Below are 16,558 nucleotides of genomic sequence, written 5' to 3'. Positions count from 1 at the left end.
CACTTCCTGTTCAGCAAACTTCTATGTCAAGGAATTTGTCATTCAGAGTTAAATGTTACGACAGGTATAATGAGCAAATTTTTAGCGAGGGGGTAGAGATGACGAATGTTTGAAAGAAAAGGAAATGTGCAGGAAAGATAGAAAAGAGATGGAGGGGTAGTGAAGGAGGGCTTATAACACACCACAGTGTGCTGAAATTAGAAAATAGTTGGTCAGGTCTATATTAATTATTATAAGAAGCTTACAAAAAGCTCTGCTGTAAAAGCCTTGCTTTCCTTTTGGACAGAAGAACAGGTTGAAAGGTGGGATTTGTCTAAAATAATCAGATAATTAAAACACTAGAATGATGCTGGTCTACTCAACTGCTTATCAATTACAAAAATGTGCCAAATTAAAACTGATCATTCTTATGGGCCTGTTTGCTCAAAAGCAATCTAAAAAGGAGATATTCCTGCCGTGTAGCAATGTAAATCAAGGCTTAGTAAAAACATTAGTAAAATTGCATAAAAAATGGAAAGTAATTGAGTTAGGTGAATGACAAGTCAAAACCTAATTCCAACTAATGAACCTAAGTAGTCCAGTTTATTTTTGATTGAAATGGTCCATAAATTATTTTACTAAGGTAAAAAAAAGAGGTAGACCTGTTTTGGTAGGAGATGGATTAAAAAGAAAGGAGCTTGAAATGAGGCTGAAAGAAAGAAAGAGAATGTCGACTAGGAGAGTTTGAAAGTAAAATGATCTGGTAATGCTGATGTGAATTTCTATTTTCTTTCATCTGTGACTTTCTTCTTCTATGAAAAAGTGTTGGTCATGACCTTAAATGGGCAATGAGCAATGAGCTTGTCTATGGGAGTCCTATTCACTTCAATTTAATGTCTAACACATGGAGATCAACAGGCTGGGCAGCTGTAGCAATGCGAGATAAAGCTTTGAAAAAAAAAAAAAAAAAAGCAACCACCTATGTTAGAGAAGGAGATAAATTCAGTCCAGGACTCTTTAAGTCTGTAAGCGGGCCAATGGAGTAGCCTGGTTTTCCTGTGTCGGGGCATCCCTTAACCCTGCCAGTGGTGGCTAATTCCAACCACCTCACCTGCCTGTTGGTCCAGGGATATGATTGAAAGACCAAAAGCACAAAGTGATGTTGTGATTCTTTCCAAAACATCCGAGGGAAAACCTAGTAGAACATCCATTAGTATCCATGGAAATGAAGAGTTAAATAAATAGTTTTGATCTGAAGCACTGCTGTATCAGTCAAGAAGCACTCAAACTGTTATTGGACTACCAAACCTGATAGTTTGGTAAGTGTTGGCTGTTTTCTTTTTTTGCCCTCTTGTCCTAGGACGTGCCTCGTCTTCCTTCCCCAGTTCTCTTATCTAGTGCTTGGATAACACTGTCACACAAAAATCCCTTGGAGGATAAAGCCTCTCCGGGTGAAGGTCCTTCAACATCACCTCTGACAAAAATGTGAGAAACTGCTGCTTTTACGTTGAAGATGGAGACACCCATTTGTATCTTGAGGTTTTTCAGGTGTTTTCCAGTGTTGATCAGTGGCCTGGATGAAACACAGAGGTGGTAATATTAAATATCAACTTCAACAGGTTGTCCTGGGTGACCAAAGAAGATTCTCCAGTCTTATGGTCAGTAAACATGCTGCATCTGCAAAGTAATGAGAGGAGAAAGGGTTGGTTACACTTCAACTCACCTACGCAATGCTTTAAAAAGTCTCTTCGTTCTCTATACAACAAGGCACAGTCAAACCCCACAGTTCTTTGGATGATAAAAAGCCATAGATTTGATGACTAAATATTTTGGTTGTGAGCTGCTGCACAACTACTCACTTCTTCACATTCAATAATGCTATACAAAATGACAGGTCAAACTAAACCTAACCCTAACAATGGACTGTGCTTGAATTTTAGGAATAACTGTCTGAAACTCTCTACATGTGCATCGTGGAGAATTTGAATCAATGAAAAGTTCATTTGTTTCTGTAATTAAATTCAAAAGGTGAAACTTTAATATATTCTAGATTCAGAAGTGAAATTAATCGAGAATAAACTTACTTTTCAGAAGGTCAACATTTCTGAATTATGATGGGTTTATAATATTCTAATATTTTGAGATAGGCTACTGTTTTTTCATTCCATGTGGTGTGAGTCGTAATCTAAATTAAAAAGATAAGAAAGGACTGACATATTTCCGTTTGCAGGGCTCTAGATCAAAGTTTTCATTGGTTGCACTGGTGTGCCTAAATTTTTCATTTGGGTGCAATAGCATATATTTTAGCTGCACCGGCACCCAATACAACATTTTCAGCATTCACCATCTTGTAAGTTCCCATAGACACGTAACAACGTGACAAGTAAATCTTATTTTGGAAATTTAGAGAATGCTTAGAATTAATTTTTTATTATTATCACAGCACGTTGACCAAAAATGGAGATAAAACAGAGAGTAAAGTGCTGTTTATATGTGCTTGACTAAAAAACTAAATAAATAAAACAAATATAGCCTAACAAAAGTGTGCTGTTCTTTAGTTCTTATTGAGCATTCTGCTGACCCAAGATCCTCATCATATTATTGATTAGAGGTCGACCAATTATCGGCCAGGCCGATTATTGGGCCAAAATGCCAATTATCATTAACTGTGTTTGATTTGACAGGTAATCAATAAGATAATCAATCAGTAATTTAATTAAAAAGAGTGCTACTCATAAAACAAAGAAAACCACTCAGGACTCAGGAGAAGATTAAACTACTAAAATCATGTTAAGAACTGTCCAACGCATTATTAAAACCTGGATAGATGGTGGTGAACCGTCATCTTTGAGGAAGAAATGTGTGTGGAAAAAAATCTTTAAAGATCATGATAGGACGGGATATAACTTAAAATTAATAAAATTACTTGGTGGCATCAACATTTAAAATATCGACAGTAGAACTCCCAGCTATGTTGAATAGTGAAAGTAAAAGCATCAGGGTAAGAAGAGAGGTGGATGAAGTGATGCTCCCATCATGCCTAGTGCCTATTGAGAATGTGTGGCAAGGTACAGTAGGATCTGGTGTTGCTTCAGTTGGTCAGGTCTATTGGTTCTAAGCAACCAATAAAGCTTATCAAAATGTGTTATGGCAAATAGGCTATGTGCCGTAATCAAAGCTAAAGATGGTCCAACAAGATAGGCCTATTTGAGTGTGACTTTTTTGGTCCGTGCAGTTTATATTTGTAAATTGCCACTTAATGTTTATTCAGGGTTGTGTTTGTAGATGTCATTTTTGTAGTCTATGTTTTTTGCCTGTTTTTATGTGCTTCAAATTGTTTGTCACGGCATTATTCTGCGGCAGCGAAAGCAGATCTAGAGGAAATATTCACTGATTTTGACAACAAGCATTCTTCAGAATCGCTGACTCCACCTTTAAACACATCCATTCTGGGTGTGTAGCCTATTTGGCCCGCTGCAGTCACGGCAGCAAGCGCCTCGGTATGCACTGGACTAAAGGGAACAATTATGGCTATCCTTCAGTCATACACCCTAACACTAACAACTTCATTTTGTCACATTTTCACACATTTTGGATGGCAATTTTCAACAATTATTTCAGTTCAAACAATAAATAAAAGCAGCTTGAATAAATCAGCTTGCTAACGTCTTTACTGCAGGTAGAAAGCCGGGTGGGGACGTTAATAACGTTACGGACTTGGAATGTGGAGCGAATGTAAGCTAAAATTGTAATTGGCGTAAAATTGACAGTAGGTAGCTGCCATTAGAATGATGTCCATAATGGTGAAAGGAGGGTAGGGTGGAGACAACAAACGCTTCTGAGTTACATGCGGCAGAACGATAATGGGAAAGATAAAACGGGTTACAATGGAGACATGGTTCAGGATCAACCATGTACAGTAGGCTATGTGGGAAATGAACATTCGTTAGCTACTCGGGTCTATCGGTTAACCCTCGCTAGCAGCATGCAAACAGTGCACCTAACCTGTGAGGCTGTCACATTGGTCCTTCATCCCAAAACGGCGGACGGGATGTTCCAGTCGTTGTCGTGTTATTTCCCCTCGGGATAAAAATCAGCAGAGACAACTCGTTACATCCAATATTATTAGCCATAGGAGTCGTATGGCTGTGTCAGCATCTGTGCGGGCTAGCTACGTTAAATGTTGGCTTCCTAGCTAGTCACGCCTGGCGTTCCTTACTACTACAGGCAGTAAGCTAACTAACTGTTAGCTTGGGTTTCAATCGGCTTGTTTATGCTTGTTATTTTACTTATTGTAATTATATAGCGTCTGTCTGCAGGCTGCTTCGCTAAGACAGGAGTAACACAACATGTAATGCAATCCCAATGCTGTGGTCGTCTCAAATATCCGTTATGTTGGTGACCAAGAGATTCCCAGAGCCTGTTATATGTCACTACTAGCCTACAACACACTAATGCCAGGGTCCAACAGCAGGGATGGACCAGGATTGGACGACAAGGCTGTCATCAAGCTGCAAGCTTCTTCTTTTTTTTTTTTTTTTAGGCTAACAAACAGTTGAGTTACTTACATTCAGTGTTAATTGTTTGAATTGAAAAGAAAATATACAAAACTCTCGAAGGGGAAGAAACATAACCTACATCATCAATACGGTAAAATGCAAATGTTGTCATTTAAATGAAAGAAAAAGAGATACATTAAACAACGAGAGCAGCATCAAACAAACAAAAACTTATTTTTTAAATCACAAGACGAAAGAAAAAAGGCTAGAGAAAAACAATATTTCATGTTGCGGCCCCTAAGCGCAAATAGAGGCCAAGTGGGTAGGGTTAGGGTGTAGGGGCCTGTTGGGAATGGGATTGGGCCCTAGATTTGAATGAGAAAGGAAGTGTGCACTGAATACATCACAGTACATTGCTTTATTGCAAGTTGTTCAGAAGAGCAAATAAACTACAAGCCTTGGAATGCCGCTCAAATGAAATGCAACATGACAAGGTCAAATCAATTTTCAAATAATTGTGCCAAACATTATCAAAACAGGTTTTAGTAATACAATATTAATAAATAAACGCAGTAAATAAACGTTCACAAAACGAATCCAAACCATTTACTACAGCATAGACAAGTTACAAAGCCTGATTGGGAATGCTACTAAAACACAGAACAGCAGGAAATCATACAATCAAATGCCTCAAAAACTTCTGGTCTGGTTCAAAAGGTCATAGATAAAAATAAATCAATACAAAACTACAGTTGAATGGAATGTCATCTCATCAAAATGCTTATCACAGGTTTGTCCAGTAACTCAGCCAAAGAACGCACAGAATATACACGCGTTGGACAGCAGTTGATGGACCAACATGACTTGACAAACCTGATGAGTCTTACTGATGCATTTAAAGCAGTCACGTGTTTCCCAATCTCATGGTATTATTGAACTGTGAAAGACAGATGAGCTCTGTTCAATCATCACTCAGGACAGATTTCTGACTTAATGTTCATACAAATAAGATTCAAAACAAGACTTATCCTACACAGACATGCTAGCATCTCTGGATGTACAGATAGGTGCAGTGCTTTGACACTATATACCATGTTTTGTCCATCTGTAGCAGTGAAGACAAAGTAGAGCAGAGGCCCATTGATGTCATGAGTTGTATTCTCTTATTAACCAACTCACTTATTAAACATCAGTTGCTGGAGAAAGTCTGGTCAGTAAAGGCTGATAAACTGTCAAATATGGACAGGCTGTGGATGCAAAATCTCATTACCATATCCCTGCATTTGGAATTTAGGTATGTCAGAGAAACAAGTGCAATCAGGTCAGCATAAAACCTAAAAGTGTCTTATAAGTTAACTAATGCAGCATGACATGTTGACCTCCATTAAGAAGCTAGCTAGAGTCCAAATCTGTCAACACTAAAATGGAATGGTTGAAATGTGTGAGTAAAGCTTGAACGACAGGGTGGAGCTTGATCTGGTTTTAGGAAACTTGAGAAACATTACTAAACTCACAGATATACATGTCTCAAAAGCGCTCCCATACTCTCACCTTACTGTATAGCACTAACAAGTTAGACCTTTATTTTAGTCATAGAATGGTGTTTACAAAATCTACCTTCAAATAAATAAATAAACATGTTTTTTAGTAGTATCAGAGTAGAGTAGTACTAGTAGTAAAACATCACTGCTCTCTTACTTTTCAAGAGCAGTGGCTAAGACTGCACAGCTACGAGCATGTGAAATGTGCGGTGTATACCCTATATGCACATGGCAGGTCTTAACAGCAAATTTCCAGGCACTTCCACTGAAACACTGGACAAGGTTTGAACATTACAAGCCCCTTCAATAAAGGAGAACATGGAGCGCCAGTGTCCCTCCAGCTGCACCACTGTGGAATCATGGGGCTTATAAGGAATGGTGAGCTGAAGGAGCAGAAGGAGGAACACCATTCCAGGCACTCACAAATGCTCTGAAAGGACAACCAGTGGAGAATACTTGTGTGTGGGGTGGGGAACAAACTTTACACTTTGAGGAGAGGGGAATCTTATTTGTCTTTCTTGGTTTCAGGTTCTGGGGCTCCTTGCTGCTCTGGCTCCTCCTCCTCCAGCAGCGGGGGGAACTGGGATTGGCTAGCCGGCTCTGCTTTGGTCTTGTTCAGCTTCTTGGACTTCTGGTAGAGTTCGTTCAGGTTGAATTCTCGGATGATGTTCTCCTAGTTGTGAGAGAAAAGAGACTTGTATCAATAAAGGCCAGGACACACCGGCCCGATAATCGCCGTCGTAGAGTCGGGAGGGGGAGCGGACACGAATCTGTTTGGTGTGTGCCGTGAAATCGGTCGTCGTAGATGTCGTCGGGCTTCTTTTGGCAGTCTTTCAGTTGGAGCAATTTGATTTGTGGAGGGCTAGCGAATCAGTGAAGCCCGGAAGTGAGGCGGGTAGCACAAACCGCTAACAACAGTTAGCCATCGTTTTAATGTGTTTGTTTGTTTCGTTCAGCGAGTACTCACACGCATCAACCCTTGTTCACTGCTCGACACCATGCTCGACACTCTCTGCTAAAAATGGTGCTCTTTATGGTCCATAAATATAAATACGTATTTCTATCTATGTTTATGGTCTAGAGAGCCGTCCCATCATTTCCGGCTTCCGTATTTTTTCGGGCCACAATACAGATTAGCGCCGCCTGCTGTGGAGACATTACGTCCCGCGCAAGCGCAGAGCGTACGGAAAGTCAGCAGTCGGTTTGGTGTGTTCTTTGCACTTTTTCGACCGCGACGGGAAGACTGGAGCTCCCTGAATCGGCAGTCTCCATTTTCGGGTAGTCGGACTGGTGTGTCCTGGCCTGAAGAATGACCATTACTATTGGAGTCGGTTACCCAAACTGATGATACACACACCTCATGATCGTTTCATGTTGGGAGAGCTACCCTACAACTAGATAGGCAAGCCAGTGTTTCTGCTGATGCATTATACTGCTACATGACCTTCAAGTCAGACAACACTGTGGGAACTTCAACTAAACGCAAGTTTTAATAATAACATTCTTATTTTAGGGCAAAGACAATTTGAAATGATACCGTTTCATCCGTGTTAAATAGCTGTGTTTTAAGTTCAGTATTTTTTAAGTGGGGTTGTATGGGGTACTAATGCATAGTTAGTCTATAACCCTAATGGAGATGGCGATCAGTGCAGTCACGTAAGGAGTTTAGGACATGGCTGTAGCAGAAGTCAGCCTTGTACTGTTTCAGAGGGGGCCAGCAGAATTTTTTGGAAAATATACACTCAGCGGCCACTTTATTAGGTACAGCGGTTCATTTTCTTGTTAACACATATAACTTATCAGCCAATCACATGTCGGCAACTCAATGCATTTAGGCATGTAGACCTGGACGGGACAACTTATCGAGGTTGAAACCGAGCAACAGAATAGAAAATAAAGGGGTTTTAAGTGACTTTGAACATGGCAATGTTGAGGGTGCCAGGAGGGCTGGTATGAGTATTTCAAAAACTGCTGATCTACTGGGATTTTCACTCTAAACCATCTCTAGGGTTTACAGAGAATGGTCCGAAAAAGAAAAAATATCCAGTGAGCGGCATTTGTGTGGACGTAAAATGCCTTGTTGAAGTCAGAGGTCAGTGGAGGATGGGCATACTGGTTGACAACGTCTAATGCATAAATGCATTAAATTGCTGCCATGTGATTGGCCGATTTGCTTTTTGTTTTTATAAGCCATTGAACAGGTGTACCTAATAAAGTGGCCGGTGAGTGTATAAATGCTTACAAAAAAAAAAAAAATATCTGTTTCATTGTACACAGAGCAGAATTTAGTTCTGAGGTAAGCATATTCGTGGCGAATTTTTTTTTTCTTCTAGCCCTCTCTGCAACATTACAATGCTGACTTCTGCTACAACGACGTCTTACCAAAACTCCTTAAAATGACTGCTCTCTCCGAAGGGTAACACACTAACTATGCATAGATACACAGTACGTTTAACACCTTTGAAATAATGTTCTAAAAAGCAAAAGAATACACTGCAACGCATTTAAATACCTGACTGAGGGGAGGCGGACTCATGACCTAAAACAAGTCATACATTCTAAAATCCTCTTGGTGTGCTGTGGTTGGTTCTTGTTGAAAACACTGAACTCTATAATGCAATTTTCTGTTGTATTAATGACAACCCTTGTGCTGAAAATGAGGTCGGAATCATTGCTATGATACAGATGAAAGTGTAGCAGAGTATTAGTGTTTCAATTCAGCCAATCTGACTCCATAAAGTATATTTTCTAGAAATTTAGTTTAATGAGGTTTGCCTTTTTTGAAAATACAGTTCATATTATTGACCTAAGGTATCGTGTGATGAAAGGTCCCAGATGTGTATTGTCCAGTCTTACCTCAGTAAAGCTCCAGGATACAGCTCTACCCTTCTTGTCCACCTGGGGGCGCCGCATCACCTCCTTCCCCCCCTGAAACAGCACCAGGGAGGGAAGCTGTTTGGACAGCGGAGACGCAGACACCTTGTACCTACACAAATCCACCAGACAACATAACGGCTTTTAAACATGGCCTTCTATTTATGTCAAACTTATTCAAGAAAAAAAGCAAGGAAAAACAAAGGAATAAAATGTCTTACTTCTTGGAAACCTCTCCATAACGTCCAATGTCCACTTTGCCAAACTTGAGGCCAGCACAGGTATACCTAGAACAACAAAACTGGAGTCAAGAAGAGGTACTCTATAAAGTCACTGAGAAAACATTAAACTCACTCACTCACTCACTTGAGAGAGAGATCAGCATAGACAGCAGCAAAGGACTGGCACTCTGGAGACCAGTTAGCAAAGAACTCAACGATCCATGTCACACGACTGTCTTTGTCCAGCTCATCCTGTAGAGAGAGACACACACACACACACACGCACACGCACACACACACACACACAGTACAGCTCTTTGCTTTGGTAACAGACAAACTGTTGCTACTTATTCTAGACCTTTTACTCACATCAATAGTTTTGTCGCTGAAGTATTTGATGTACTCTGGTCCCATGTAAAGAGGAGGCTTACAGGTCATCAGAAACACTGGAACACATCAAGCACATCCACTCATTTAAAACAACATATTCTGGGTCCAGTCAGTTCGATGTCATTGTTTTTTTTAGGATTTTGGTGGAGGGTTTAGACAAGCTCACTAGTTTTTCTTTTGCCTTTTACTATTTTTATTATCTTCGTCATTCTGTATATTTCAAATTGTTCAACTAATGTAATAATAAAAGCAATGATAATACACTTTGAAGACAGGAGAGAGAAGTGAGCTGGTGTGTGTGTGTGTGTGTGTGTGTGTGTGTGTGTGTGTGTGTGTGTGTGTGTGTGTGTGTGTGTGTGTGTGTGTGTGTGTGTGTGTGTGTGTGTGTGTGTGTGTGTGTGTGTGTGTGTGTGTGTGTGTGTGTGTGTGTGTGTGTGTGTGTGTGTGTGTGTGTGTGTTGGACTGACCTATGCAGAGAGTGAGGTAGAGCAGTCCCATCCTGATGTCCAGTCTGAAGAACAGGATGACATTGGCCACTTTGCTGAACAAAATGATGTTTCCCAAATGCTGCTCCACCGTGACTGATATAAACAGATACAGAGACACTGCTTAAACATTTAGACTGGCAGCTGATTATCATGCTGATCTGGAATTCAAAATTCAGAGCAGTGTTTTTTTTCTATGCTATTTACAGACAATATGGTTGCCAAACATTTGGTGCAACCCTAATTTATTCTTATTTTTTTAACATCCAATAGATGCAGATGGCCCGCCCTGCCCTTCGTGGACGTATTAAAAGGACGCCGTATCCTATTCAGTTCTATAGAAAGCTACTCACTGGCTCATGGTGTATTATTGAGAGAATATCTCAACGGTTCTAGGCTAGTAAGACCCCTACAAACAATGAGGGATGTGTGTCCAAATCTCTATCCAGTGTGAAAACCCCAAAAATGACCATCGGAGTGGCCACGCTCTTTTGACACACTACATGTGATTACTTAATTCACCCTAAACTATTAACCTGAAAAGTGACAATGTGGTATTATTGAAATCCCTGACTATGAACACATAGGGGTAGAAATCACATGGAGAGGGCTGTCAGCACGCTCACTATAAGGAGTTTGGGGGAGTTGCGCTGTAGCAGAAGTCAGCCATGTACTATTACAGGGGGCCAACAAATACATTTCTCCACATAATGCTAACCTAAGACCTAAATATCCTTTCAACTTGTATGCTAAAGTGAGATTTTTCCCACAGCTTTAGTTTGCGCCAGACATCCGTTTATTTTTCTATCACTCATCCAATCAGCCAGTCGACTCAGAGCTACTGCAGAATATTCAAGCTGTCTTAGCAACAAACTGAAGCTTCTTTGTACTGTCTGCAACAGTACAAGGTTGACTTCTGATACAGCAATGTCTCCCCTAAACTCTTTATAGAGACTGCAGTGATTTTGCCCGCATAAAGTAACACCCTAACTATGCCTGAGCACCTCATACAACTCCACTTCAAAAATACTGAACCATCCCTAAGAGAGGGGTAAACATTTCACATCGCTAAACTTCCTGATACCCAACATTTCAAAAGCTTTAACGCATTTTCCTAGGGGAGCTGAGTTTAAACTTTTTTATATATTAGCCACATTTATAAACATATTTGTGAATACATTTTTGGTAAGGAATTGAATCCCACATTTTGGCAATATACCCACACTGTACTGTATACAGGATATCGAAACAAATTGACAATCAAGAACAAATTCATGCAGAATAAAAATAAAAGATAATTAAAAAACTTACTGGCCCGTCTGTTCTTCATCATGACGATGGCACTGAGGAACATGAGGATCTCCACCTCTCTCTGAGAACACAAACATGATGTCAAATATATCAGCAGTGATCCAACAAACTGTCCTCTAACATAGCAATTGGCTGTTGGCTAGCAATGTGTAGCAAAGTGTGCCCCTGCACAGCATTGAATACAGACCCAGTCGAAGTCGCAGGAGTTGCCGTCCTCTCGCTGTGTGGCTAGCTGGTCGCAGATGCCAGGCGTTTTGCGGACAGCTAGGAAAGCTACAGACATAAATAGAGAGGCGACATAGTAAGGCCTTAGCAGCCACTTGTACACAAGCGGCAGGTGGTACAGGAAGGCGAATAACGGCGTTAATATAGCCATTATGTATTATTCAACTGTCGAACTACAACATAAACAAGCCGAGGAACCCGCTGATGAAGCCGCTAGCTTAACCCTGCGCTTGTCAGATAGCGGTACGTCTGTGCGGAAGTAATCGAAACTATTACTTCCGGTTTAAAAAATATTGTTCAAAATAAAACCATTTGACATGTCATGCGCAAAGTGACCTTCAAATGAATTTGATACGATTGTAAAATGTATTTTGAGTAATTATACTATAGACTATTTATATTTGAATACGTTTCTGTGTTCCCTAATAATATACACTGGCGCTTGTTCTCACCAAAATTAACATATTGGTTTCAATAAGGTTGCAGACCTCTTACCTCCTGTAATAAACAATACAATAAAAATAACTCATGAACTTAGGTATCTTCCAACAAAGTCAACAATACCTTCCACACCTTACTAAAACTTTTTTGTGAATTCCATTTCTGTTCCTTTCTAGCAAAGGTCATCATTTGGTTCAGCCCCCTCCTGAAGCAACAGGCCTGTGGAGACTTCCAGTTTATGAACTTTTAAGCTGCAACCATGACCATTTAAGAACCTGCTTTTGATGGGATGGGCTTTATCCTGTCAGAACAACCCAATAGTGTTAGTGTCAAGGGTTTTCAATTTGGTTGTGAGGGAATTAAATCATTAAAAACATGACCTACTCTTTGGTTTGAAACATAGATTGTGGTTTGAAAGTGAATTCTGGGACCCCATCTTGTACAAAATGCCTGATTGAAAGTAGCAATACAAATGGGATTTTGAGGAAGGTGATATTTTGTTTGGAACTGTGGAAAATATGGAGACCAATCATTAATACAAATATCTCCAATACAGTAAAGACCTCTTTCCCTCTAAAGCTTACATTACAGTCAATGTTACAGTAAATGTGCCAAAAAGCAGGTGCATAGATCTTGCAAGAGCAGAAAATTTCCGCTCGCGAGCCGCGCGCGCGAGCATCCTCGGTGTGTCTGCCCACAATTATTTCCAGTAGCCCACCTTAATCTAACTGTCTAGAACCGGCCCTGTGTACAGGTATGTGTTTATGTAGGAATAAGCGCATCATGCACATTGATACAAGTTCAGTATGAGTAAAGGGGGCCCAATGACTGGACCTTTTCAGGGGCCCAGTCATTTGTCTGGGCAGGCCTGCGCACACACACACACACACACACACACACACACACACACACACACACACACACACACACACACACACACACATCAACAATATTTGTGCTAATGCTTTTGATCTTCTATGATCTTCCCAGACAGAACAATGTCTTGAAAGCATTGTTTACAAATGGGGAAAGTAGTCAGAGGATATAATAATAAACCTCTACTTAAGACAAAAGAAAACCAATATTACTGGTGTGTCCACTGTTTTAATAAAGTCTTACTGCAAGATATTTGAATATTTCTTCATGCAAAATAGATTGGGATTAAGGTCAATTAAAATGTTCCATTTTAGAGAATCGTTGAAAGCGCATCATTTTGACCTTTATAGAACAAGGGGAGTATATGATAAGTTGAATAATATAGTTACTATGTTTTATTTAAGATTTGGTTCAGATTTAAATGCTGTCCGTTTGCTTTACTTCGCACACGTTATACAAAAACAAAAAACAACTGTCTAACTATCCAAAGTCAAAGGGCTCAAAATGCATAATAATGCTCCTGTACTGTTATATTAAATATGATATATTATCTCATTCGTACAGATTTTTAATGATTTATGTTTGTAGCTGGTTGCGAGTTTTTTGTTTGTTACATTTTTATCCAAAGAAATGTTGTGCAGTTGCAAGTATATAAACACGCATAAAATGGAAATGCTCGAGTACAATTACCTTACAATTGTATTTAAATTAAGTGCAGTACTTGATGTTTTAAGTAATATGCATATGCAATTACTGCCTATATTGCACACACATTTTGATCAAATTATTTAAAATGTTACCTTCAGCAGGTACAATTTTGGAGCTCTAATCTTTTGTAAAAATCTCATCCACTGCCATTGAAATTTATATTGAAATCTGTGCTTTCCCTTTTTTAATTACAGTGTGTCTCTGCTAATTTAAAGAGATAATACCTGTGCATTCAGCTAAACCCCACGGCCACTCACTAAACAAAGAGGTTTGTGGCCTACAAGACTTCTCCACAGATAAAAGGGTGCCTGTACAGAAAAAACACAGCATTGCATCAAGAAAACTAAAGGCCATGCAATTGTACCGTTCCTCGGCACAATGTATGTGAGGGTTAAATATGGGCTCCCACAAATACCAAACAGTCTATATAATAATGGCAAAGGTAGGTGATCAAGGTAACTCCATGCAGCAGAGGAGCCAGGTGTCAGTAATCAACAAATGACTTCCCCACTCATATAAAAGCAACATGCTGGCTCTCAGTGGGAAGCTGCTGTCTCAACTTGAAAGAAGTGCAGAATACTGGTGAGTGTTTATTAAAGTTCTACCTCGAGAGGACATTGTTGATTAAGTGTTAAGCATTATTAAATGGCTAATGTTCACCTTTATTCTGAACACAACTGCTTTAAAAATTCTACATTGACTAAGAAAATAACTTGGTAACTTTATATACTGCTCTGTATTAAAGTATTTTTCTCATCTCAGATTAAAGATGTCTGGTCGTGGAAGTTGTGGCTCCAACTCCAAAATCTTCTATATCCCGGTCCACCAGAGCAGGACTCACTTTCCCAGTAGGCCGCACCCACAGGCTGCTCAAGAAAGGCAACTATGCAGCGCGAATTGGTAACGGCGCTGCAGTATACCTGGCGGGTGTCATCGAGTATCTCCTCGCTGAAATCCTGGAGCTGGCAGGAAACGCCTGCAGAGACAATAAGAAGCGCCGCATTGCTCCTCGCCACCTCTTGTTGGCAGTGAGGAATGACGATGAGCTCAACAAACTGCTGGGAGGGGTCACAATTTCAGAGGGTGGTGTCATCCCAAACATCCAGGCAATTCTTCTGCCCAAGAAGACCAGCAAGGTGTCAAAGGATGACAGCTCTGCTAGAGATGTTGAGTCTCAAGAGTTTTAAAGTGTAAATTTTATCCTAATAAAGTGTTGTTTTTTTTACTAATGGTCGCTTTTATTTGTACTTGTGTATGGCCCAGGAAGCACTAGGATATACAGGTCCTTCTCATATAATTAGCATATTGTGATAAAGTTCAATATTTTCTGTAATGTACTGATAAACATTAGACTTTCATATATTTTAGATTCATTACACACAACTGAAGTAGTTCAAGCCTTTTATTGTTTTAATATTGATGATTTTGGCAAAAAAGTAAAGAAAAACCAAAAATCCCTATCTCAAAAAATTTGCATATTTCATCCGACCAATAAAAGAAAAGTGTTTTTAATACAAAAAAGTCAACCTTCAAATAATTATGGTCAGTTATGCACTCAATACTTGGTCGGGAATCCTTTCGCAGAAATGACTGCTTCAATGCGGCGTGGCATGGAGGCAATCAGCCTGTGGCACTGCTGAGGTGTTATGGAGGCCCAGGATGCTTCGATAGCGGCCTTAAGCTCATCCACAGTGTTGGGTCTGGTGTCTCTCAACTTCCTCTTCACAATATCCCACAGATTCTCTAGGAGGTTCAGGTCAGGAGAGTTGGCAGGCCAATTGAGCACAGTAATACCATGGTCAGTAAACCATTTACCAGTGGTTTTGGCACTGTGAGCAGGTGCCAGGTCTTGTTGAAAAATGAAATCTTCATCTCCATAAAGCTTTTCAGCAGATGGAAGCATGAAGTGCTCCAAAATCTCCTGATAGCTAGCTGCATTGACCCGGCCTTTGATAAAACACAGTGGACCAACACCAGCAGCTGACATGGCACCCCAGACCATCACTGACTGTGGGTACTTGACACTGGACTTCAGGCATTTTGGCATTTCCTTCTCCCCAGTCTTCCTCCAGACTCTGGCACCTTGATTTCCGAATGACATGCAAAATTTGCTTTCATCCGAAAAAAGTACTTTGGACCACTGAGCAACAGTCCAGTGCTGCTTCTCTGTAGCCCAGGTCAGGCGCTTCTGCCGCTGTTTCTGGTTCAAAAGTGGCTTGACCTGGGGAATGCGGCACCTGTAGCCCATTTCCTGCACACGCCTGTGCACGGTGGCTCTGGATGTTTCTACTCCAGACTCAGTCCACTGCTTCCGCAGGTCCCCCAAGGTCTGGAATCGGCCCTTCTCCACAATCCTCCTCAGGGTCCGGTCACCTCTTCTGGTTGTGCAGCGTTTTCTGCCACACTTTTTCCTTCCCACAGACTTCCCACTGAGGTGCCTTGATACAGCACTTTGGGAACAGCCTATTCGCTCAGAAATTTCTTTCTGTGTCTTACCCTCTTGCTTGAGGGTGTCAATGATGGCCTTCTGGACAGCAGTCAGGTCGGCAGTCTTACCCATGATTGCGGTTTTGAGTAATGAACCAGACTGGGAGTTTTTAAAAGCCTCAGGAATCTTTTGCAGGTGTTTAGAGTTAATTAGTTGATTCAGATGATTAGGTTAAGAGCTCGTTTAGAGTACCTTTTCATGATATGCTAATTTTTTGAGATAGGAATTTGGTGTTTTCATGAGCTGTATGCCAAAATCATCAGTATTAAAACAACAAAAGACCTGAAATATTTCAGTTGGTGTGCAATGAATCTAAAATATATGAAAGTTCAATTATCATTACATTATGGAAAATAATCAACTTTATCACAATATGCTAATTATATGAGAAGGACCTGTAGTCTTTCTGGGAAACCACTTTACAGCTCTTGTAGCGACTTGCATGTTGGTATAGAAAACTGCACATTTCTTAGAATGCTAAGGAAATGTGCGTCATACTCTTCAGGACTATTTGAATTTT

General features: G+C 40.3%; 1 protein-coding gene and 1 pseudogene across 2 annotated transcripts; one reads left to right on the top strand and one right to left on the bottom strand.

Moving 5' to 3' along the window:
- Nucleotides 1-4,883: 4,883 nt before the first annotated feature.
- On the bottom strand, nt 4,884-11,769 carry tmx2b (thioredoxin-related transmembrane protein 2b). Its single transcript, XM_080028789.1, has 8 exons — nt 11,488-11,769; nt 11,301-11,361; nt 9,972-10,085; nt 9,484-9,560; nt 9,260-9,366; nt 9,115-9,180; nt 8,876-9,005; nt 4,884-6,692 (listed from the first exon to the last, which is right to left on the bottom strand). Exons 1-8 carry the CDS (start codon nt 11,674-11,676, stop codon nt 6,525-6,527), a joined length of 912 nt encoding a protein of 303 aa, XP_079884915.1. The 5' UTR covers nt 11,677-11,769; the 3' UTR covers nt 4,884-6,524.
- A 2,550-nt stretch (nt 11,770-14,319) lies between these two features.
- On the top strand, nt 14,320-14,737 carry LOC307251419 (late histone H2A.1-like; annotated as a pseudogene). Its single transcript has one exon. The product of its transcript is annotated as a late histone H2A.1-like (transcript).
- Nucleotides 14,738-16,558: the final 1,821 nt, after the last annotated feature.

Source organism: Ammodytes marinus, assembly GCF_949987685.1.
Source record: "Ammodytes marinus genome assembly, chromosome: 6".
Lineage (NCBI taxonomy): Eukaryota > Metazoa > Chordata > Actinopteri > Uranoscopiformes > Ammodytidae > Ammodytes > Ammodytes marinus.
This window is presented reverse-complemented; position numbering and strand designations above follow the sequence as displayed.

What these genes read in the sequence shown, in the direction of transcription:
- tmx2b (XM_080028789.1), bottom strand. Translation starts at nt 11,676, where the DNA reads ATGGCTATATTAACGCCGTTATTCGCCTTCCTGTACCACCTGCCGCTT. An exon ending in ACTCCTGCGACTTCGACTGG is followed by an intron (nt 11,362 to 11,487) that starts GTCTGTATTCAA and finishes TTGTGTTCTCAG; the next exon opens with AGAGAGGTGGAGATCCTCAT. An exon ending in GATGAAGAACAGACGGGCCA is followed by an intron (nt 10,086 to 11,300) that starts GTAAGTTTTTTA and finishes TGTTTATATCAG; the next exon opens with TCACGGTGGAGCAGCATTTG.